The following is a 23,476-nucleotide window of genomic DNA, read 5'->3' as shown; positions in this document are numbered from 1 at the left end:
GTCGAGAGTTGAGGCAATCTGGTCCGATGTCGTAGAGTGATTTGTGTGCGTGGGTAAGCAGTCGGAAAGTAATCCTCTTATTGACGGGTAGCCAGTGGAGGTCTTTAAGGTGACCAGAGATGTGATCGTTGCGTGGGATGTCTAATATGAGCCTGGCTGAGGCGTTTTGGATTCGTTGTAATTTCTTCTGGAGTTTAGCGGTGGTACCTGCGTAGAGGGTGTTTCCGTAGTCCAGTCGGCTCGTGACTAGCGCGTGGGTGACTGTTTTCCTTGTTTCGGAGGGGATCCAGCGAAATGTTTTTCTGAGCATGCGAAGAATGTTAAAGCAGGAAGAGGATACGGCGTTGACTTGTCTGTTCATTGAGAGTGAAGAATCCAGGATGACGCCAAGGTTCCGTGCGTGGTCTGTCGGGATGGGTGCATTTCCGAGGGCTTCCGGCCACCAGGAGTCGTCCCATGCAGAGGGGGATTTACCTAAGATGAGGACTTCTGTTTTGTCTGAGTTCAGTTTCAGACGGCTTTCTTTCATCCATTCGGCGACTTCTTTCATTCCTTCGTGTAGGTTAGTTTTGGCGGTGCTGGGGTCCTTGGTGAGAGATAGGATCAGTTGAGTGTCATCCGCGTAAGAGATGATGTTGAGGTTGTGTTGGCGGGCGATGGCCGCGAGGGGGCTCATGTATACGTTGAAGAGGGTGGGACTGAGTGAGGATCCTTGTGGTACGCCGCAGATGATTTCAGAGGCCTCGGATTTGAATGGTGGGAGGCGGACTCTCTGGGTTCTTCCGGTGAGGAACGAGGTGATCCATTCCAGTGCTCTTCCTTGGATACCGATGTTTCTGAGGCGTTGTAAAAGGGTGCTGTGGCAGACTGTGTCGAAGGCTGCAGAGAGGTCGAGGAGGATGAGGGCGACTGTGTCTCCATTGTCCAGTAGAGTTCGAATGTCGTCTGTTGCTGCGATGAGTGCGGTCTCAGTGCTGTGTTTGGCTCGGAAGCCGGATTGTGAGGGGTCGAGTGATTTGTTGGCTTCGAGGAAGGCGGAGAGCTGGTTGTTGACAGCTTTCTCGATGACTTTGGCCGGGAATGGGAGAAGTGAGATGGGGCGGTAGTTTTTGAGTTCGGTGGGGTCTGCTGTTGGTTTTTTCAGAAGGGCGGTGAGTTCAGCGTGTTTCCAGTCTTCTGGGAAGGTAGCGGAGTTGAAGGAGCAGTTGATGACGTCTCGGAGGTGCGGAGCTATGACGGAGTCTGCTTTGTTGAAGATGTGGTGGGGGCATGGGTCTGTGGGGGATCCAGAGTGGATGGAATTCATCAGGCGGATGGTGTCCTCAGTGGAGATTGGGTTCCAGGCGTTAAGGGTGTTAACGGGGGGAGGATGGTCAGCTGATGGTAGGGTGGGTTGCCTTCCGGGTTGGTTGTCAAAGCTGTTGTGGATGTCAGCAATCTTGTTGTGGAAAAAAGAGGCTAGGGAATCGCAGAGGGTTTGAGAGGGGGTGATGTCGTTGGAGTTGGCCGAGGGGTTGGAAAATTCCTTGACGATGTTGAAAAGTTCTTTGCTGTTGTGGGCGTTGTTGTCAAGTCGATCTTTGAATGCCGTTTTCTTGGCTTTTCGGATCAGTTGGTGATGAGTACGGATGGCGCTTTTGAAGGTGTCCTTGTTGCTGGTGGATGGGTCTTTTTTCCAGGCCTTTTCAAGGGAGCGGCACAGTTTCTTGGATTTCTTGAGGTCGTCGTTGAACCATGAGGCCTTCTTGAAGCCAAGTTTGTGTTGACGTTTTTTCAGTGGTGCTAAGGTGTCGGCAGTGTTGGATAACCAAACGGTGAGGTTGGAGGCGGCTTCGTTGGCGTTAGAAGAGAGGGCTGGGGAGGATTGAAGGAGTGATGTGGAGATCTGCTCTGTGGTGATTTTGTTCCAGTTTCTTTGCAGAGTTGGTTGGGGGTGGTTGATGGGTTTCGGCTTGTTGTAGATGAAGTGAACGCAGCTGTGGTCAGTCCAGAGGAGATCCGTAGTGTGGCTGAATGAGACATGGTTGCTGGAGGTGAAGATGGGGTCGAGAGTGTGACCTGCGATGTGGGTGGGGGAAGTGACCAGTTGTTTAAGTCCGAGGTTGGCGAGGTTGTCTAAGAGGGTGGCGGTGTTGCGGTCGTTGATCTTTTCAAGGTGGAAGTTGAGGTCTCCCAGAAGGATGTAGTCTTTGGAGGGGAGCGCGTGTGGAGTGATGAAGTCCGTGATGTCTTCACTGAATTTTGCGCGTGGTCCAGGTGGTCTGTAGAGGAGGGTGCCTCTGAGTGTGGTCTTGGGGTCGATGTGGATCTGGAAGTGAAGGTGTTCGGAGTTGGCGAGGTTGGCATCAGAGCTGGTTGAGATGCGGATTGTTTTCTTATGGACGATAGCGATTCCACCTCCTGTATGGTCGGTGCGGTCCTTGCGTGTGATCTTATAGTCATCAGGGATAGCGATGGCGATGTCAGGGGCGGAGGAAGCGTTCATCCATGTTTCCGTTAGGAAGGCGACGTCAGGAGAGATGGTGTCTAGTAGGTTCCAAAGGTCAATGGCGTGCCTGTGGACTGATCGGGTGTTGAGAAGGATGCATTCTAGGTGGTTGGGGTCGGGAATCTGTGGTGAGGTCGTAGCGGAGATGTCGGTGCCGCTAAATTTGCAGGAGAAGCAGGAGAACGGTCCATGGGTGCGTCCAGGAGCGGCTTGGACGCAGTTGGGGGCGCGACCGGGGTCAAGGGCTAGGAGGGTGGCGGCATCATAGGTAATGCGGGAGGGCTGTGGAGCGCGAGGGGCAGGGGGTCTGGCGCTGGGCGCGGTCCAGGCGCGGACGGGCGTAGACGGGCTTACCTTTGGCGCACCTTCGGCGCGGGTTGGGCGCGGAAGCTGCGCGTGAACGCTGCGCGCGGGAACTACTGTCATATATGGATGGTGGAGGGGGAGGGGCGAGGGAGGGTCCGATGGGAGGCGGGTGCGTGGTGGAGGGGGCGGGCTCAGGGCAAGACAACAACAACAGCACAGCAAATGGCGGCTGCAACGCGAGGGCAGACCGGGTTAGGTGAGATGCGGAGGTAATTGGCAGAGGTATATTTAAACACAAACACACAGTGAACAAATACACACAGTGAACATATATAATAACAGTTGAGCGCACAAGCAGGCAGGCAGGCACGTTAAAGCGCTAAGTGAGGCCAGCGGCGCTATGCAGGCTAGCGTGCAGATGTAATGGAGCAAGCAGTTTCAGGTGATAGGAAAGCTCACCAGCGTAGAGCACACGATAGCAGGCAGCTGTGAGAAGGAGGCAGCGAGGGCAGAAGGGAGCGACCGTTCCCAACGAAGTTGAGGCGGTCACAGCGCTAGAGTGGACAGGGGTGCGCCAATACTTTAAGTGGGAGGGAGGGTCCGATGGGAGGCGGGTGCGTGGTGGAGGGGGCGGGCTCAGGGCAAGACAACAACAACAGCACAGCAAATGGCGGCTGCAACGCGAGGGCAGACCGGGTTAGGTGAGATGCGGAGGTAATTGGCAGAGGTATATTTAAACACAAACACACAGTGAACAAATACACACAGTGAACATATATAATAACAGTTGAGCGCACAAGCAGGCAGGCAGGCACGTTAAAGCGCTAAGTGAGGCCAGCGGCGCTATGCAGGCTAGCGTGCAGATGTAATGGAGCAAGCAGTTTCAGGTGATAGGAAAGCTCACCAGCGTAGAGCACACGATAGCAGGCAGCTGTGAGAAGGAGGCAGCGAGGGCAGAAGGGAGCGACCGTTCCCAACGAAGTTGAGGCGGTCACAGCGCTAGAGTGGACAGGGGTGCGCCAATACTTTAAGTGGGAGGGAGGGTCCGATGGGAGGCGGGTGCGTGGTGGAGGGGGCGGGCTCAGGGCAAGACAACAACAACAGCACAGCAAATGGCGGCTGCAACGCGAGGGCAGACCGGGTTAGGTGAGATGCGGAGGTAATTGGCAGAGGTATATTTAAACACAAACACACAGTGAACAAATACACACAGTGAACATATATAATAACAGTTGAGCGCACAAGCAGGCAGGCAGGCACGTTAAAGCGCTAAGTGAGGCCAGCGGCGCTATGCAGGCTAGCGTGCAGATGTAATGGAGCAAGCAGTTTCAGGTGATAGGAAAGCTCACCAGCGTAGAGCACACGATAGCAGGCAGCTGTGAGAAGGAGGCAGCGAGGGCAGAAGGGAGCGACCGTTCCCAACGAAGTTGAGGCGGTCACAGCGCTAGAGTGGACAGGGGTGCGCCAATACTTTAAGTGGGAGGGAGGGTCCGATGGGAGGCGGGTGCGTGGTGGAGGGGGCGGGCTCAGGGCAAGACAACAACAACAGCACAGCAAATGGCGGCTGCAACGCGAGGGCAGACCGGGTTAGGTGAGATGCGGAGGTAATTGGCAGAGGTATATTTAAACACAAACACACAGTGAACAAATACACACAGTGAACATATATAATAACAGTTGAGCGCACAAGCAGGCAGGCAGGCACGTTAAAGCGCTAAGTGAGGCCAGCGGCGCTATGCAGGCTAGCGTGCAGATGTAATGGAGCAAGCAGTTTCAGGTGATAGGAAAGCTCACCAGCGTAGAGCACACGATAGCAGGCAGCTGTGAGAAGGAGGCAGCGAGGGCAGAAGGGAGCGACCGTTCCCAACGAAGTTGAGGCGGTCACAGCGCTAGAGTGGACAGGGGTGCGCCAATACTTTAAGTGGGAGGGAGGGTCCGATGGGAGGCGGGTGCGTGGTGGAGGGGGCGGGCTCAGGGCAAGACAACAACAACAGCACAGCAAATGGCGGCTGCAACGCGAGGGCAGACCGGGTTAGGTGAGATGCGGAGGTAATTGGCAGAGGTATATTTAAACACAAACACACAGTGAACAAATACACACAGTGAACATATATAATAACAGTTGAGCGCACAAGCAGGCAGGCAGGCACGTTAAAGCGCTAAGTGAGGCCAGCGGCGCTATGCAGGCTAGCGTGCAGATGTAATGGAGCAAGCAGTTTCAGGTGATAGGAAAGCTCACCAGCGTAGAGCACACGATAGCAGGCAGCTGTGAGAAGGAGGCAGCGAGGGCAGAAGGGAGCGACCGTTCCCAACGAAGTTGAGGCGGTCACAGCGCTAGAGTGGACAGGGGTGCGCCAATACTTTAAGTGGGAGGGAGGGTCCGATGGGAGGCGGGTGCGTGGTGGAGGGGGCGGGCTCAGGGCAAGACAACAACAACAGCACAGCAAATGGCGGCTGCAACGCGAGGGCAGACCGGGTTAGGTGAGATGCGGAGGTAATTGGCAGAGGTATATTTAAACACAAACACACAGTGAACAAATACACACAGTGAACATATATAATAACAGTTGAGCGCACAAGCAGGCAGGCAGGCACGTTAAAGCGCTAAGTGAGGCCAGCGGCGCTATGCAGGCTAGCGTGCAGATGTAATGGAGCAAGCAGTTTCAGGTGATAGGAAAGCTCACCAGCGTAGAGCACACGATAGCAGGCAGCTGTGAGAAGGAGGCAGCGAGGGCAGAAGGGAGCGACCGTTCCCAACGAAGTTGAGGCGGTCACAGCGCTAGAGTGGACAGGGGTGCGCCAATACTTTAAGTGGGAGGGAGGGTCCGATGGGAGGCGGGTGCGTGGTGGAGGGGGCGGGCTCAGGGCAAGACAACAACAACAGCACAGCAAATAGCGGCTGCAACGCGAGGGCAGACCGGGTTAGGTGAGATGCGGAGGTAATTGGCAGAGGTATATTTAAACACAAACACACAGTGAACAAATACACACAGTGAACATATATAATAACAGTTGAGCGCACAAGCAGGCAGGCAGGCACGTTAAAGCGCTAAGTGAGGCCAGCGGCGCTATGCAGGCTAGCGTGCAGATGTAATGGAGCAAGCAGTTTCAGGTGATAGGAAAGCTCACCAGCGTAGAGCACACGATAGCAGGCAGCTGTGAGAAGGAGGCAGCGAGGGCAGAAGGGAGCGACCGTTCCCAACGAAGTTGAGGCGGTCACAGCGCTAGAGTGGACAGGGGTGCGCCAATACTTTAAGTGGGAGGGAGGGTCCGATGGGAGGCGGGTGCGTGGTGGAGGGGGCGGGCTCAGGGCAAGACAACAACAACAGCACAGCAAATGGCGGCTGCAACGCGAGGGCAGACCGGGTTAGGTGAGATGCGGAGGTAATTGGCAGAGGTATATTTAAACACAAACACACAGTGAACAAATACACACAGTGAACATATATAATAACAGTTGAGCGCACAAGCAGGCAGGCAGGCACGTTAAAGCGCTAAGTGAGGCCAGCGGCGCTATGCAGGCTAGCGTGCAGATGTAATGGAGCAAGCAGTTTCAGGTGATAGGAAAGCTCACCAGCGTAGAGCACACGATAGCAGGCAGCTGTGAGAAGGAGGCAGCGAGGGCAGAAGGGAGCGACCGTTCCCAACGAAGTTGAGGCGGTCACAGCGCTAGAGTGGACAGGGGTGCGCCAATACTTTAAGTGGGAGGGAGGGTCCGATGGGAGGCGGGTGCGTGGTGGAGGGGGCGGGCTCAGGGCAAGACAACAACAACAGCACAGCAAATGGCGGCTGCAACGCGAGGGCAGACCGGGTTAGGTGAGATGCGGAGGTAATTGGCAGAGGTATATTTAGACACAAACACACAGTGAACAAATACACACAGTGAACATATATAATAACAGTTGAGCGCACAAGCAGGCAGGCAGGCACGTTAAAGCGCTAAGTGAGGCCAGCGGCGCTATGCAGGCTAGCGTGCAGATGTAATGGAGCAAGCAGTTTCAGGTGATAGGAAAGCTCACCAGCGTAGAGCACACGATAGCAGGCAGCTGTGAGAAGGAGGCAGCGAGGGCAGAAGGGAGCGACCGTTCCCAACGAAGTTGAGGCGGTCACAGCGCTAGAGTGGACAGGGGTGCGCCAATACTTTAAGTGGGAGGGAGGGTCCGATGGGAGGCGGGTGCGTGGTGGAGGGGGCGGGCTCAGGGCAAGACAACAACAACAGCACAGCAAATGGCGGCTGCAACGCGAGGGCAGACCGGGTTAGGTGAGATGCGGAGGTAATTGGCAGAGGTTTACACCAAAGGTCTGACTTGAACTAAAAGTCTAAATTTACTACTAAAGTTAGACTTATGGTCTAAACTTAGAGTTCAGGTCAAAACTTCCGCTTTTGGTCTAAACTTCCACTTTGGTCTACGTTTACCTTTGTGAATCGGGCCCCTTGTGCACATTCTTAGGTGAAGCATGTGAGCCGGAGAAGATGAAGTCTTCAAATTCCCAAGACTCAGAGATAAAACCTAATCATTCCCAGGAATGTGAGTGGGGGCCTAAAATCCATCATCAGTTTATGCTGAGTTTTTGATAATAATCTGCTACTGTACCTGGACATGGCCACAGTCTTTCTACCAAAGAGGCGCAATGTGTCTGGTAGACTGAAGCCTACTCAATCTTCAGGCTTTAAGGCATCATAAAAGCCCCAGCAATGCAAGCTGGTAACTGGGACATCAGCCAGAAGTAAGTTATAATCCACAGACCTGTTCCAACTTAACCGCCTAGGATAGCAACCGCTATCATTAACTTGCCCTTAAGTATTCCAGGCACTACCTCTTGTTACCTATGGTATGAGAGTGTGTGAATGCAGTGTCAGGAATAGAAAGCAGGGCATGTTTAACTTTTTTTCTGGGTGTAGCCAGACACAGTTTCAGCTCTTTGCCAGAACCCATGAGACAGCAAAAAAAGAGAATACAAAGAGAGCACAGAGAGGGGCTTTTAGTATTGATGTGCACTGTTCTTTGCAGTCACACTACAGAACTTCTATGACACAAGTGTTGTTCAGGACACTTCCCATGACATGCCTGTGACCTCATCAAACAACACAGCAGAGACTACAGCACTAACTGCAGCTACTGCAACAGCAGCGACTACAGTTGCTACTATGGCAGGGACGACCATCGCAACTGCAGCTGTCAGGGCAGTAAGGACAAGAGCAGCAAGCACAATGTTACTCAAAAAGGGACCACATCAACAGACGCACCCACTACAAGGCATGCACAAGCACTCTGAGAGCACTGCTCCCCAAGTTCACAACAAATTACCCTATTTATGGCTTTTCTGCACTCCTTTCCCCCGTTTTCAGATGTTTATATTTTCTACTTGTCCTCTCTTTTCCGAAAACTTATCCAACAAATTCCATGAAGTCTGACAATATTCAAAGCTAAATTCACTACCAAGCCCCCCCTATGCCTGAGGCCCTATACCCTAAACTCCTAGGGGTGTGGCATACTCAGTGAGATTTGGAGTGTGTGAGCCTCAAGTTTCCCAACTTAATAAGCAGTGTGCCGCAGGATTGAGGTGAGACGGTCCAGGTTCTGGATGGACTGTTTCCACGATGAACAAGAGTCAGTGCTGATTTACTTTACGTGGGCCTCTTTCTAGAGTGACACCTTGAGTGAAAAATGATGGGTTGGAATATTACTAAGTATGGGTGACTTTTGTGAATTCGCGATTCGCGAATTTTGCAGATTTGCGAATTCGCGATCCACAAAATTAGCGAATTTGTGGATTTTTTTGCGTGTTCACGGGGCAATTTGCGTGTTCGTGGGGCGATTTGCGTGTTCGCGGGGCGCTGTACGTGTTCACATGTTTTTTTTGTGCGAGACCGCTCGTTGTTGTGCCCTTCTGCCTTCTGCCCCACTCGTTTTTGTGCCATTCTGCCCTCTGCCACACTCGATTTTGTGCCATTCTGCCCTCTGCCCCCCTCGTTTTTGTGCCATTCTGCCCTCTGCCCCACTTGTTGTTGTGCCCTTCTGCCCTCTGCCCCACTCGTTGTTGTGCCATTCTGCCCTCTGCCCCACTCGTTTTTGTGCCATTCTAGGATCCGAAGGGCGTAGATCCCCTTTCCGCTATCCTGAGAGCGGCTACAGGCAGGAATATGCTGTAACGCGCTACTTGCACTACATCTCCCAGAATGACCTGGTGGGGGCGAACGAACAGAGAGAGATACTGGGTGTCTATGGGCAAATCAGAGACGATGAGGGGAGGCTCTTATACCTCCCCCACCAAGATGGCGGCGCTTGGTTTTCCTCGCTTCAATCCATAGGCGTGTTCCGTGTTTAGACCTTGGATCTGCCCTGGTTTCTGAGATCGTTCATCTGGACGATGCCTCCCTGCCTTCCCCTCAACTCCTGAACTCTTCACTATTCCTTTTTGACTCGCTGCATTTTCGCCGAACGGAAAGAGAGCAGGTTACTAACCTTTGATGAGCCTGGACATTGTGACCCCTCCCCTCGCTCCCGCTCCAATCCCCCGTCATCTCAGTGACTCTTGACCTGGAGATTCGTTTTGCGCAGGATGTGCTTACACGAAACAAACTTTGTTCCTAGTTCTTGGATATTGCAGCGCAAGGACGCGGCTGCACATTATATTTGGTTCCGCTACTTCTATCCTTTGGAAACGCGAGGAAGTGTTTCTATAATCCTTGGCCACTTTATTATTTTTGGGGAAACGCGAGGTAGCGTTTCTACAACAAACAATTGTGCCTAGTGAACTCTGGAGAACGTGTGGTCGTGTTCTTTCCTGATGTACTCAGACAATCCTTCTTTGTTTGGAACTTTCTCACAAGATACCGTCCCCGGAGATAAAAGGGAAAAGGAAACCTTCCTGGGACTCCGTTGCCTTACAGTTTATTTCTTTTTGAGAGAGACCTACAGACTCCTGCTTGGTTCATATCCTTTTGTTGTTTGGTGCTATTGGAAACCTTATGACTTTATTTATCACAAAGGTCAGGTAAGAGAGTGACAGCATATTCCTCCTATAGTAACTAGTAAGCAAGTGATAAGACTTACATGATTGCATGTTATTTAATTCTTTTGTGTTTCTTGTCTTTCTACCTTCTGCAGGGAACTGTAATGTAATGTAATGTAATGTATGTGGTCTTGTAAAGCGCACTGCTGCCCTGAGGCGTCATGGCGCTGTAGACCGCTGGGGAACCCGTCCTGGCTATCCCTGTGAGATGGTCCCTACTGGGTATCTCCAAGGTGAAACCAGGCATCCCCGGCGAATGTGGGGGGCCGTTGTAAAGATGAGTCAAGCTAATGCCCAGAGTTGCCGAGTGTGATCCCTGGTTAGAGTAGGCACCGAGGCAAGAATTATCGAGTCCGCTGACGCTGGTCCACCACCCTGCCGCGTCGGGAATTGAACCCTGGTCCCGGGCCGTTCTCTGCTTCCGGGTCTACCACCTCTAACCAGTGAGCCACACCACTCCACTGAACTGTGTCACATTGACGTTTGGTTCTCTCCCCGGACCCCATTTAGACCTATGGTTTTGGTCTCTCTCTTTTCCTAGGATAGTAGCCATCCCCTTGTGTTTCTGTATCACGGAGGAGGGTCTATCTTCGGGAAGGGGATTGACACTGTCTACACTTCTGAGGAGTCTGGTTTCTGCCTGGATACTGGTCTACGCCCAACAGTTGTGCCCTTCTGCCCTCTGCCCCACTTGTTGTTGTGCCTTTCTGCCCTCTGCCCCACTCGTTGTTGTGCCCTTCTGCCCTCTGCCCCACTCGTTGTTGTGCCCTTCTGCCCTCTGCCCCACTCGTTGTTGTGCCATTCTGCCCTCTGCGCCACTTGTTTTTGTGCCATTCTGCCCTCTGCCCCACTCGTTTTTGTGCCCTTCTGCCCTCTGCCCCACTCGTTGTTGTGCCATTCTGCCCTCTGCCCCACTCGTTGTTGTGCCCTTCTGCCCTCTGCCCCACTCGTTGTTGTGCCATTCTGCCCTCTGCCCCACTTGTTTTTGTGCCATTCTGCCCTCCGCCCCACTCGTTTTTGTGCCCTTCTGCCCTCTGCCCCACTCGTTTTTGTGCCATTCTGCCCTCCGCCCCACTCGTTGTTGTGCCCTTCTGCCCTCTGCCCCACTTGTTGTTGTGCCCTTCTGCCCTCTGCCCCACTCGTTGTTGTGCCCTTCTGCCCTCTGCCACACTCGTTGTTGTGCCCTTCTGCCCTCTGCCCCTCTCCTGTTTTATTTTAGAATGGCGCCGGCAAGCTGCCAGCGCCATTCTAAAATAGTTACTAAGTTAGCTTCATCAGGAAGCACTAATAGATAAAATAAAGCAGGTGCTCGAATTCAGTTAAACTCGAGCACCTACTTCTATTAGTGCTTCTTGTTGAAGCTAACTTAGTGACTATTTTAGAATGGCGCTGGCAGCTTGCCGGCGCCATTCTAAAATAGTTACAAGCTTGAAGCTTGAACTTTTGCCCCCCAGATCCGTTCTGCTTGCAGATTCGCGTATTTTCTGCAAATTCACGTGAATTCGCGAAATCGCAAATTTGCCAAAAATCCACGAGCGGAACAGATTTTGCGACCATGCTTAAATATTACCCAATGCGATTGCCACTGGTTAGTCTATTTGAAAACATTTGTCCCATCATCTTTTGAGTGTTTGATTGGCAGTAGTATGCATGGAAACTGTAGACTGGCACAGCTTTCCATGCCTACTACTGCCAATGTTGGCGAAATTCTATGTTTGCAGATTTACTACTTTTAGGTAAATCTTTCACTTTATATATGTTTAATATCCTGGTCCAAAAGTTAATAAGTTAAAACATCTTAGTGACATGAGAACAAGTAAAGCCAACACAGGCATTTGCGGACCTGACTGTGGAGCCCCAGACCCAACTAACAAACCAAGAACCCATTACAGGCATGCCACACCCTAAATACCTCTGCAGAAGCTACGCCCCTGCCCATCTCACCTGGGCAAGGTAGTTCTCTCTGGGACTGTGGTCATGTACAACACTACGCCCTGGAGTCCCTGCCCTGGGATCACTTATTTTAAATATAGTTTCACTGCACACACTTTTCTTCATTTCTGCTACAAGAATTCTTGATGAAAGAGTTGTCAAATCGATGCATGTGTCTAGGGCTTCATACTTTTAAACCTCGCCTTTTACAAATCATTTTATCAAGTGACTAAAAGTCCCATGTACTACGCCCAGGTACCAAACAGAGGAGGGTGTGCAGGTAAATTAACAGAGCGAGCCAGAGCCGGGTCATGGGTCGAGCATGGCTCTAGGGGGAATATTTTTCATGGTTTTGCATCACCTTTGCACCATGTAAGGATGCACAAGGGCAACACAAAACCTATAATGACATTTTCCAAGACACACAAGGTCACCTTACGTGGTTTGCTAAATGTGGAGTAACACAAGGCAGCACATGTCACCTCCTTGTGATCATCTGACCCAGGGAGACCTCCAAGGTTGGAGCGTGGGTGTTCCAATGCATCCACTCATGGATTTTGGCGTTTTCTCAGACTTACCTTTAGTTGTAGATATATGTCAAAATACTACTCTTCACTAGGGGAGGCATAACAAGGAGAAATATGCTTATTTCTCCTTGTATTTCCCTCTTGCTGCACGTGCTGCATTGTGCAACACACATAGAAAGAGGAAAATGCCTTGGTGGGTTGGTTCTGTGCAGGAAGGCATCCCTCCATGCACAAAAACAATCTTTCATACAGCGCAGGCACCCTTGCAACGTGGCAGAAAGTAGGACCATGCCATATAAGGTTAAATGCGGTGCACACCTGCCCTCTGCCTTTCACGCAGTGCAGCACGGTGGCTTGCTTCGTTGTGCTGCATGGTTAGTCGATAAATATGTCACCTAGTACCAGATGGTTATCTCTGTCTCCTTAACTCTCTCTCATCTACATCAAATGTCACTTTTAGTCTTTAAATCTTGGCTTACACCTGCACAGAGATAGCTGATCCGATTGATGGCCCCAGACCCAACTACCAAGCCAAGATTGCATTTATTTTGGGGTTGTCACACCTCAACACATCCCCCCGATTCTACACCCCTGTAAGCTCCCATCCTGTCCTCACCTCAGGTTGCACCCAAGGTGTTCATTGTCCCCCCTACCATGTCGGCCTCTGGTCCTCTCCGGTCTGTCAGTCAGCACTCTGGCAACTGTCTCTTGTCCCGGATATATGACGTTACAACGCATACTTTTACCACGCATGCCTTTACAACGCGGTTTTTACATCGCAAAACTTTACAACGCATAGCGCTTTGGGGCGCTGAATAGTGAAAAGTTTAATTTACTATTCCAACTCCAGTCCCCGTGGACAATAGGGAAGGTGTTGGACAGTAAATTAAACTTATTCCCTATCCTAGAGCGCCCCCCAGCGCAATGCGTTGTAATGGTTTGCGTTGTAATGGTCGCGTTGTAATCGTAGTGCGTTTTGTTGTAAAGGTTGTTCACCCTTGTCCCTGACCTGTCTTCCTGTTCTTCCTGGGGTCCTTTTGGTTTACCTGATGCTGCCTCTGCAGAAATGCTGTCTTGGAACAGGGGCGGGCATGTGCAAGCTGTGCACCTGCACAGGGCCACCAAACCCCAGGGGCCACCACACCAATATATATCCTTAATATAATAATCCTCTGAGGATGGATACATATTTGCGTGGCGGCCCCTGGCAGGGATTTGGCGGCCTCCGGCTCTGTTGCACTTCCAAACACCCTGACCTTTTATTAAAACACCTTCCTGAGCTCCGGGGGCTCCACCCCGCCCGGACCCCCTCTTCCATGACCCCCTATGTACGCTCCCTGCCCAGGGCCGCCATAAGCCTAGAGCCGCCCCTGCTTGGAAGGTACCATCCTGCCAGGGGGGCGGCATTACTAGTGGCTCTGGAGCACTCCAGCTTCCCTGCTTACAGCCCGGGCTATCTCCCTCTGATCAGTCTGAATCTAACTTCTCAATCGCCCTTTCCACTACTGTGACACATCACATTGGTCTCTGACCCCAGTCCATGACCTGTCACGTACTTCCAGCGCCGTAACTCTGCGCCCCCCCTGACTTGGCTCGTATCCTTGCCTCTGGCCCCATCGGGACTGCTGAGACCCCCTCTGAAGTCTTTCCTCTGTACTCCCTGACCTATGGAGGAAGGGGCTTTTTCCCTCTCCGTCTTCCCTATTGCATTCCTAATGGATATGGTTCAAACATTGTATCCTGCAGTGCTTTAAATTGAAAAAAACAAGTGCAAGTACTCACCAAATTGAGATGTGGACTAGGGGGCAGAGCTATGAGCAGCGCAAAGGGATCGGGCCAGGGGCACCCATTTAAGCATTCATGCAGGCAGACAAGACAGGGCATTCAGTACATGTATTTTAGAAATGCTTACATTCGTTGTTGCCCTCATTACTAAACCTTAATCCCACGGGCTCTGCTACAGCATCACTATCGCCACCGTCCTCCTCATTCTGGCTGCAAACAAGTGCTGCTGTACTCTGCTTTACCAGCAGGAAGCCAGCTCTGAATGAATGCCTTCTGAAGGCAGCTCAATTAGACATTGAAAGGGAAGATTAGCACTCGATCAGAGTGTTTCACGAAAACGGATCCACTGGGGGGCGGCCTTAGGCATGTGCAAGCTGTGCACCTGCACAGGGCCACCAAACCCCAGGGGCCACCACGCCAATAGATATCCTTAATATAATAATCCTCTGAGGATGGATACATATTTGCGTGGTGGCCCCTGGCAGGAATTTGGCAGTTCCACTTCCAAACACCCTGACCCCCACCCCACCCCCGCCCCTCTTCACTGGCCTCCACGCTCCGCCCCGCCCGGACACCCTCTTCCGGGGCCCCCTACCTACGCTCCCTGCCCAGGGGCCCATGAGCCTAGAGCCGCCCCTGCCACTGTTCTAAGCTGTGTTGCGCTTTTTTGTGAATGCTAATTTCACAGTCCCTAGCTTACATCTCCATGAGTATCAGTACTCTCTTTGGACAAAGAGAAGTTCCGGTACTCAAGCTCCAAAAATTTAGAAGTGCGGTACTCAGTACCGGTGAGTACCGGCCCATTTAAAGCACTGGTATCCTGTATATTGCTCACAAAAATAGGCCCCTTTTGGAGTTAATTATAGAAAATCTACACCCAATGAGACAATATTTTTGTAAATGGCATTTAGAACAATATTTTGATAAACAAAGTCCGAGCAGCAGCCACAGGCAGCCTCACTTGTCCAAACATGTTGGGGGCGTATGCAGTGGTTAACCTGCCCTCTGGCACTGGAATCCTGGGCCTAAAATGGGCACTCTCCCCTGAAAGATGGCTGCACTGTGTATCACGCTAACAGTCCCCGCCACCGGGCTTCATACTGGGGCCCACAGGTCCATGGCAACCCTTCCCTCTCTGCCAGGCTTTTCTGTCACTGCCTCTTGTCTAGGCCTTGGCAATTAACACTAGATGGAGGCAGCGTACTTAAGGCCTCATCCACAAACCAATTTTACAGTCTTAAAGCCTGCAAATTGCAAAATCACAGGGTGCTTTAACAGTAAAGGGGTTTTTGTAATGCACTAATCCCATTTTGCGATACATTAAAAGATTACTAAATGGCAAAATGGATCTAGAAAGGCATAACGAATAGCTATGTGAAAGGGGATGTTTAAGGCATTCCTTCTAAATAGTGATTTAATATGGTATGTATTAATGTTTAGCACATGAAATTCAGTGACAAAACATTAAAAGGTTTCCATCCATTGAGGTGGTGTAGTAACATCCACAAAAGGGAAGGACTCAGTTTGGGAACCCTTCCTCTTTGTGAGTGCAAAGAAAGTTTGTTGGGGAGTAGAATGGCCCAGGAAACTATTGCCAATTCTGAAAACAAACTTAAAATGCAAACAAAAAAAAGTTTTCTTTCCAACTGTAATCCTGTTTCCTCTTAGTAAAACAGGCTGCATTAAAAAAAAAAAAAATTCTTTATTTAAACATGATCACATACATGGTGGTCTCCTGGCATCAGCACGCCACCATCCTTGTGATGGCATCCAATCGCAGTGAGTCACCATTTGTGATTTACCCCATGAACATTAATGATGTAGATTGGATTACAACCGACTACAATTTGGAATTTTGTGAAGGGACCAATTAGTACATAGTAAGTTGTTTTTCATTTGCAAAACGTTGGTGCGGAAGGTGGAACTACCTTTTGTGGATGGAAATATTGTTCATCTGGCCTACAGCTCTCACTCTTCTCTACCAACTTCCTGAATTGTAGACCTCTTGTGTTGTGCAGTTCTGCAACACTCCTTATCCTTCAGCCTGCCTTGGTACCACTCGTTGGTGCCTTCACATTTACTGTCCTGTGGCGCCGTGGGGGTTCTGTCCACCTCACCATGCCACATGCCTGGAATATTTGGTGGCCAACTGCAACCGCAATCGCCAAGAGACGCATCAATGCTGACCTTTTCTTTCTTACTCTGTGCATACATAGGCTCACTGCATCAACACAGTAAAGTATGACGTTACAACGCATACATTTACAATGCATGCCTTTACAACACCGTTTTTACAATGCAACATCCTTTACAATGCATTCCATTACATCGCATGTCACTACATCGCATTTTTAGAAACCACCTTTACAACGCACTCCATTACATCGCATTATACCTTTACAAGGCATACCATTTCAACGCATACCATTACATTGCAGTTTAGGTAAGTATTGGATAGTGTAGGGGTTAAAATTACTATTCTAAATGCAAGGGTGCAACAGTAGGGTAAGTGTTGGATAGTGTAAGGGTAAAAATGACTATTCTAACTCCAGGGGGTGCAACAGTAGGGTAAGTGTTGGATAGTGTAGGGGTAAAAATTACTATTCTAACTTCAGGGGGTGCAACAGTAGGGTAAGTGTTGGATAGTGTAGGGGTAAAAATTACTATTCTAACTCCAGGGGGTGAAACAGTAGGGTAAGTGTTGGATAGTGTAAGGGTAAAAATAACTATTCTAACTCCAGGGGGTGCAACAGTAGGGTAAGTGTTGGATAGTGTAGGGGTTAAAATTACTATTCTAAATGCAGGGGTGCAACAGTAGGGTAAGTGTTGGATAGTGTAGGGGTACTATGCGTTGTAATGGTTTGCGTTGTAACGGTATGCATTGTAATGCCTGTGTTGTAGTGATATGCGATGTAGTGTCATGCGTTGTAATGGTATGCGTTGTAGTGATATGCGTTGTAAAGGATGTTGCAATGTAATGACTGTGTTGTAAGTGTAGTGCGATGTAATGATTGCGTTGTAAAGGTTGTTTCCCTTAACACAGCAGCCTCGTGGCCGCAGTGTCACCTACTCCCAGGACTTCATCTCACTTCTCCCAATGATCCCTAGTTGACAGGACATCATTTCCTCCTGACTACGCGAGGCCGACTATGCAGGGCCGTATGCTCTAGTGCCTGGATCTCCAATCTTGGGTCTTGGGGGGATTTATAGCAGGAGAATCCCAGAGCCCATGCATTGGAAAAGGAAGGGCCTTCCAATGGAGATGCAGCTGCCATCCACCGAAGGTGAGACCCACTCTTTCATGCCTGGGTACCCAACCCACCAGGCCTACCTCCAATCTGAGAGGACTCGATTCAGGGCAGGACTATCCAGAAGGAAATCACCAACAGGGAAAGGAAACTGGACAGTCAGCCCTTATTGACTCTGATGACAACTGAACCCCAATCGTTCAGACCTCTCAAGGAGTGGAGAATGAGTTCCCGCAGGTTAACATCTCACTCACTTGATGGAGGCCGTTGCTTTCCCTGGGGACTTGCTATCACAGTGCTAGTCACATTGGAGAGGGAACAGTGTAGTGAACCATGTAACTAGGAGCCTCTATGTTATGGTGCACCAATGGAGGGAAAGGGGTTCATGACTAAAGGCTGAGCTCTATACCCTGTGCTGCAGATACAGAAACCGCCCGTGTGCCTGTGTGGCTAGACGTCCGTGCAGCTAGAGATGATGACTGCCACAGCACCCTCGCCAGCTGTAAACTCAGTGACCACTGGTTTACCAAGTTGTGCTTCGGGTAGCCTGAAGACCACCTGCATCCTGTGCAAATTTCTTAAGCCAGGGAAAGGGTTTTGATTTTCTTTTTGATTGCCAAGAAGGGTGCAGAGAGAACCCCTTTACTTTCCCACCCAGAGGGACAGGGGGATCTGCAAGGAGTGAGCTTTTGTGGTGCAGCCGAGGGGGTGACAAGTAATGACATGGACACAGGATGTGAGGAACACCAGTAGTCACTGCCCAGGGAGTCAGAATTATGTATTGGTACCCCTTACGTCACTTGGGACAGACCAAACCCTCTCCGCAATGCAACGAATATGCTCAAGATGGAACTATGTAGTACTGTGCATGTGCAAGACTACAGCCCCCAACCCTAAAGTCCACCAAACTGATTCTTGCACCACAAGTATTATCTGAAGGGTAGCCCACTTTCTTAGAGTGATGTGATGCATTAATTCTTGGGTCTCAGACCTCTGCAGAATTCCTGCATGCATTTTTCCTTTTCACCTCTGGAGTCTGTCACTGGGCTGGAATCGAAGAGTCCTTACCACTACCCGCAGAAACTCCCCAGCCTATCCTTTCCAATCCTTGCCACTGAATGAGTCTTAAGAGTAACAACCTCTGTTTAGCTACTATGGCCTCATTCCCTTCACCGAGCACATCCCTGCATCACCAGATATTGTTCTCTTTCCTGTAAGATTGGGTTCTACTTGGAACACTCAGCAGAGAGTAGGGCTGCGATCTATGGGCCTGATTCACAGAACTAACTTAAGACAAAATCCTAAACCGAATACTTTTGGTATTCACAGAATGCATTTACAATTTTTGGTATTCACAGAATGCATTTACTACTTTTGGTATTCACAAAATGGATTTACGACTACTAACTTTCCGTCCGCACTCGGGCCGGAAATTCCGGCCCGGAGATGGAGAGTCTGGCCCGGTTGTGGAGATTTGGGCCGTGGCTAAGTCTCCGTCATCGGCCAGGATCTCCACCTCTGGGTCGGAATCTCCACCTCCGGGTTGGAATCTCCGACACCGGGCCGAACTCTCTGGCCCAAGTGCAGACATAAAGTTAGTAGTCGCAAATCCTTTCTGTGAATACCAAAAGTAGTAAGTGCATTCTGTGAATAAGAAAAAGTAGTAAGTATGTTCTGTGAATACCAAAAGTAGTAAGTTTAGTATTTTGTCTTAACATTTTCCGTGCTCATGACGAGCTGAGCTCGTCATGAGGCACGATGCTCAGGTGCTCATGACGAGCTGAGCGCGTCATGAGCCGTAGAAGGCTCATACGCGGGTATAATTCCCCTGCTCTGCAGAGCGTTCCACGGGAACGGGTGTGGTCATGACGAGCTCAGCTCGTCATGAGCACACAAGCACTGTGCCTCATGACGAGCTGAGCTCGTCATGAGCACGGAGGCGCTGTGTGCGACCCTCGCCCCCAGCACAGCGGGGGAATTACCCCCGCTCCGAAGGGGTTAAGTTAGTTCAGTGAATCGGGCCCTATGTAGATTGCTCTTCAGAACATGACTGGCGTTCATTGGATCCGGCTGTGGCAGGGAAGTTAATTGAAAAAGGGGACAGATACATTACTATATAATGCAATATAACAATTCAACAAAAGTTCTTTATTTAACGGTGGTCATGAAATTTGAAAGTAGCTACTGCCCTTCTTCTCATGCATGAATGCCCCATTATTCGAAAGATAATAGGTGCATTCCCTTAGACGTGATTTTTACGGTTCCACACTGTTGTGCATTCTGACATGTGTTTTTTGTTCCTCTCTAGGGCTATCCGTCAGTGTGTCCACCTTCAGCCTGGTGGCAATTGCTATTGAACGCTACAGCGCCATCTGCAACCCGCTCAAATCCCGCGTCTGGCAGACGCGTTCCCATGCCTACCGCGTCATCGCTGCTACCTGGATCATCTCCACCATTATGATGATACCCTACCCCATCTACAACACCCTGGTCTCCTTCCAGATGAAGGATGGCGTGACCACTGGCTTTCAGTGCCGCATCGTCTGGCCAAACAATACAGTGCACCAAGCCTGGTGAGGCAAGCAATGGGGATGTGCATGCCAATTTCTCTCCTCTTCCTTCTGTTTTACCTTTTACTGTTCTTTCAGTGCACCACACCTTGACCAGATATTGTTAACATGTCCAAATGACAAAATAGTGAATAAATACAAATCACAAAATACCAGAGTGAGGACCTAAAGATAGTAGTCGTAAATGCTCTTTGTGAATTCCCAAAGTCTTAAACTTAAACGTTTGGTCTAAGTTTAGACCAAACATCTAAGTTTACATTTGTGAAACAGGCCAATCGAGTCTCAGATCTCGATGGGACAGAATATTGTTAGAACAATATTGAGGAACAAAATATTGAATGGTAAGTTTCAATAAATTATCCATACCTTGGTCCACCAATAAGACCACTGTTTCTATAGGAGAAGCATTTTTTGACTTGCCCATGACTTTGGCGCTGTTTGACCAATCTTCATGAAATTTTCCAAACAAAATGTCAACGTAGGTTCTGGTTGTCAAAGAAAGTTTGGGGGAGATCCGTGCAGTGGAGACCAAGAATTTGGGGAGCAAAATAAGGTTGACTTTGTAATGTTTATTTCCATAGGAACCTTTAGTCACACCTACTACCCAAACTGCTGAACAGACTTACACCAAATTTGGCAGAGACGTAGATGTCAGTTCAAGGAAGTGCCTTTTGCTTATTTGGTGAAAATCCGTTCAGTAGCTGTTGAGAAAAGTAAGTTTAAATTTATAGTGATATCTCCAGCTGCGGATATTTTGCAGAGGTTTCGCGATGAATCGCGAATGCACACGCTAACGGGAATGCTCTGATTGGCTGGACGCAACCTGAAGAGAAAGTTGCGGCCGCCATTCTATCTATCAGGAACAAGGCCCAGGGCTGAAAATTTGTGTGAAAGCCCACATAAGGGGTCAGGGTGGAGATACTCTGACCTCACGGTGAGAAATGGGGGTGTGAGGGACACAAGTTATTTCTCCAAACCAGATATTTTTTATTGCACGCGATATTTGCTATGACTCTGCGACCACCAGCGCTGCCCCGTACACCAACATGGGAACATCACGACTATCTACATCGACGCAAATATTGGTAGAATTGTAAAAAAATATATCAGTGAATCATTAATATGCATTGTTATAGAGATATTGGGATTCTTATAAGTGTTTTAATAGAGTTATTCAGATAGTGAGTTATCTACTGTGATGGTTAGAATCAATTATATAGTTATAATGCTTTAATATGGTGGTGGCTATTGAATTGCTGCTTTTGTTTTCAGTTTTCACGACGTGTCCAGGGGGGTCGCGATTACCGATGTCATCACAGTCTCTGGAGTCACCGTGAAAATATAAAATACCTTTTAGAGATGGTTTTTAAAGAAACTCTCTATATAAACATGAGTTTAGAGAATACTGTAAGGAATCTGTAGTGTGTTAAGTACTGTCGTATGTGTGGATATATGTGTTTTAGACTTTATGGAAATGGCACAATTTTCCGAGTTAACAACGTCATCGCGATGCCCCTAATAACTGACTTTAAACATGCTTTGAAAGAAGTATGTATATAGTAGTATGTATAGTGCAATGTTCAGAATGGGTTTCTTTAACATATTAACCTTAACATATTATTTTTCAATGTGTTGGTGGCCATTGAATGTTTTATTTTCTTTTTTCGTGGCGTGACCTCAGTGATCGTAACCTCGTCGCGAAGATCCACAGAACCTCAAAGAAAAAAACCCTTTCGAAAAAAAGTCACAGTATTTCGGGTACTAGGTTGGCTCTGACAAGAGCTGTTGTGTTGGTTGTGTGGATATGGCTGCTATCCATAAGACTGGATGCAGAGTTTCAAGTTACTTAGAACCATCCTGCTGCCTTCATCTGTAAAGTGTACTCCATCATTTCTATAAATTCCATGCATGTCAAAACTCAGATTGTTGTTATGGATAGAGCCTATGCTATGGTCTCTTAGGAATGCAGAAACATTTATTAACATGTTTCCAGGCTTTGTCAATTTGACCACTTCCATTTCTGTCTTTGGCATATATTAGAGTACACCAAGACACTGTGAGGAAAAAGCAACATCAGTTCTTCCAAGGTTTCTTTCATTAGGATTTCCAGCCCTTCCCCAGTCAATGTGCCAAGGTCATTGCCACCACGTTGCACAATCATGGGAAATAACGTTATAGTTTGGAATTATCATTTAAAAAACCTTGAAAATTCATTGAAAAAAATAGAGGTTACAGAGATGTTATAGTTAGGCTGACAGTTCACTCGTACAAAATCAGAGACATTCAGCAAAACACGTGCCCCCGCAATGAACTGCTTATGACCTCACACATTACATCACTCATGACATGGTCATTGACATCACTCATGACATCTCAAATGAAATCACTGATGGCATCATCCACAGAATCTCTGTCACACCCACTCACACCCCCATGTAACCTTTAATACTCCCACTCCAACTTAAACACAATCATTCTCAAACCATTGACACACCTATACCAGTACTTACACACCCACTCACTGATTAATAGGTTTATACACACATCCACTCTATCACCCTTACAGTTACTCGCACACCAACTCACTCACTAATAAAGCCACTGATATATCTACTAATACAGCCACAAAGCCAGTCACACACTCTCAGACGCCCATAGAGCAACTCACACTCCTAGTAGAGTGCACGGGCAGACATAAAGAATCATTTTTTGTGTCTTATTGAGCAATTACTTGTGCAAATGCCTAAGAAACTAATTGCCCAGGTTTAGTCTGCCCCTTGATGTCTTTGAACAATGAGTGGCCAATGGGACTATCGTTTTCATGCTATTAGAATGTCTTTAAAATGTTTACCTACCAGCCCTTTGGGTTCACTCACATGAAAACATTAGCATTGAAGTACAATCACAAGCACAACCGCAGTTGTTTAAGCTTCCTTAGGGAATGTCAAACCCTACTGCAAGTCAGCACACACAGCTATTGGCCTGCATGCCTGTCAGTCCACACAGCTATTGGCTCACATGCATGTCAGTCCACACAGCTATTGGCTCACATGCATGTCAGTCCACACAGCTATTGGCTCACATGCCTGTCAGCCCACACAGCTATTTGTTCACATGTCTACCTATCCGCATAGCTACTGGCTTGCATTTCTGTCAGTCTGCACAGCTATTGGCTCACATGTCTGTCAGTCCGCACAGCTCTTGGCTCATGTGTCATTATTGAGGGTCAATAAAAAGAAGACCTGTTTTCCACTTTCTTCCTAATGACAAAATAATACAACAGAAGAAAATAGGTATTCTCTGCCAATATTTATCTGTAAAAATATGCAAAACTAGGAGTCTCAATTATAATGGTTCACTTTTGATTTCAAATTAAGGATATTTACACTTCATTGCCTTTTAATTGATAAGTTGTGATGCCACTCAGCGAAGTACATCTTCTTTTACAGCTTCCTAAATTCCTACTCACATTCGTTTACTCTTCCTGCCCCTCCTTCACAGCTTACCATTGCCACAAACCACCGCCATTGCCCACCGCTGCCCGTTCTGCTCATTCAGCAAATGGGTTACAAGTGTTGGTGATGTCATTGGGAATGGTGCGGG

The 23,476-nt window shown here is 48.9% G+C and overlaps 1 protein-coding gene across 1 annotated transcript in view; it reads left to right on the top strand.

Annotated features, from left to right (window-relative positions):
* Positions 1–23,476, top strand: part of CCKBR (cholecystokinin B receptor) — a 318,163-nt gene that overhangs the window by 244,634 nt on the left and 50,053 nt on the right. The window contains exon 3 of the mRNA XM_086933722.1: positions 19,612–19,876. Within this exon, the coding sequence (XP_086789848.1) occupies positions 19,612–19,876 (265 nt within the window). The remainder of the gene's footprint in view (positions 1–19,611; positions 19,877–23,476) is intronic.

The sequence above is a fragment of the Lissotriton vulgaris genome, chromosome 8 (genome assembly GCF_964263255.1).
Source record: "Lissotriton vulgaris chromosome 8, aLisVul1.2, whole genome shotgun sequence".
In the NCBI taxonomy this organism is placed as follows: Eukaryota; Metazoa; Chordata; class Amphibia; order Caudata; family Salamandridae; genus Lissotriton; species Lissotriton vulgaris.
This window is presented reverse-complemented; position numbering and strand designations above follow the sequence as displayed.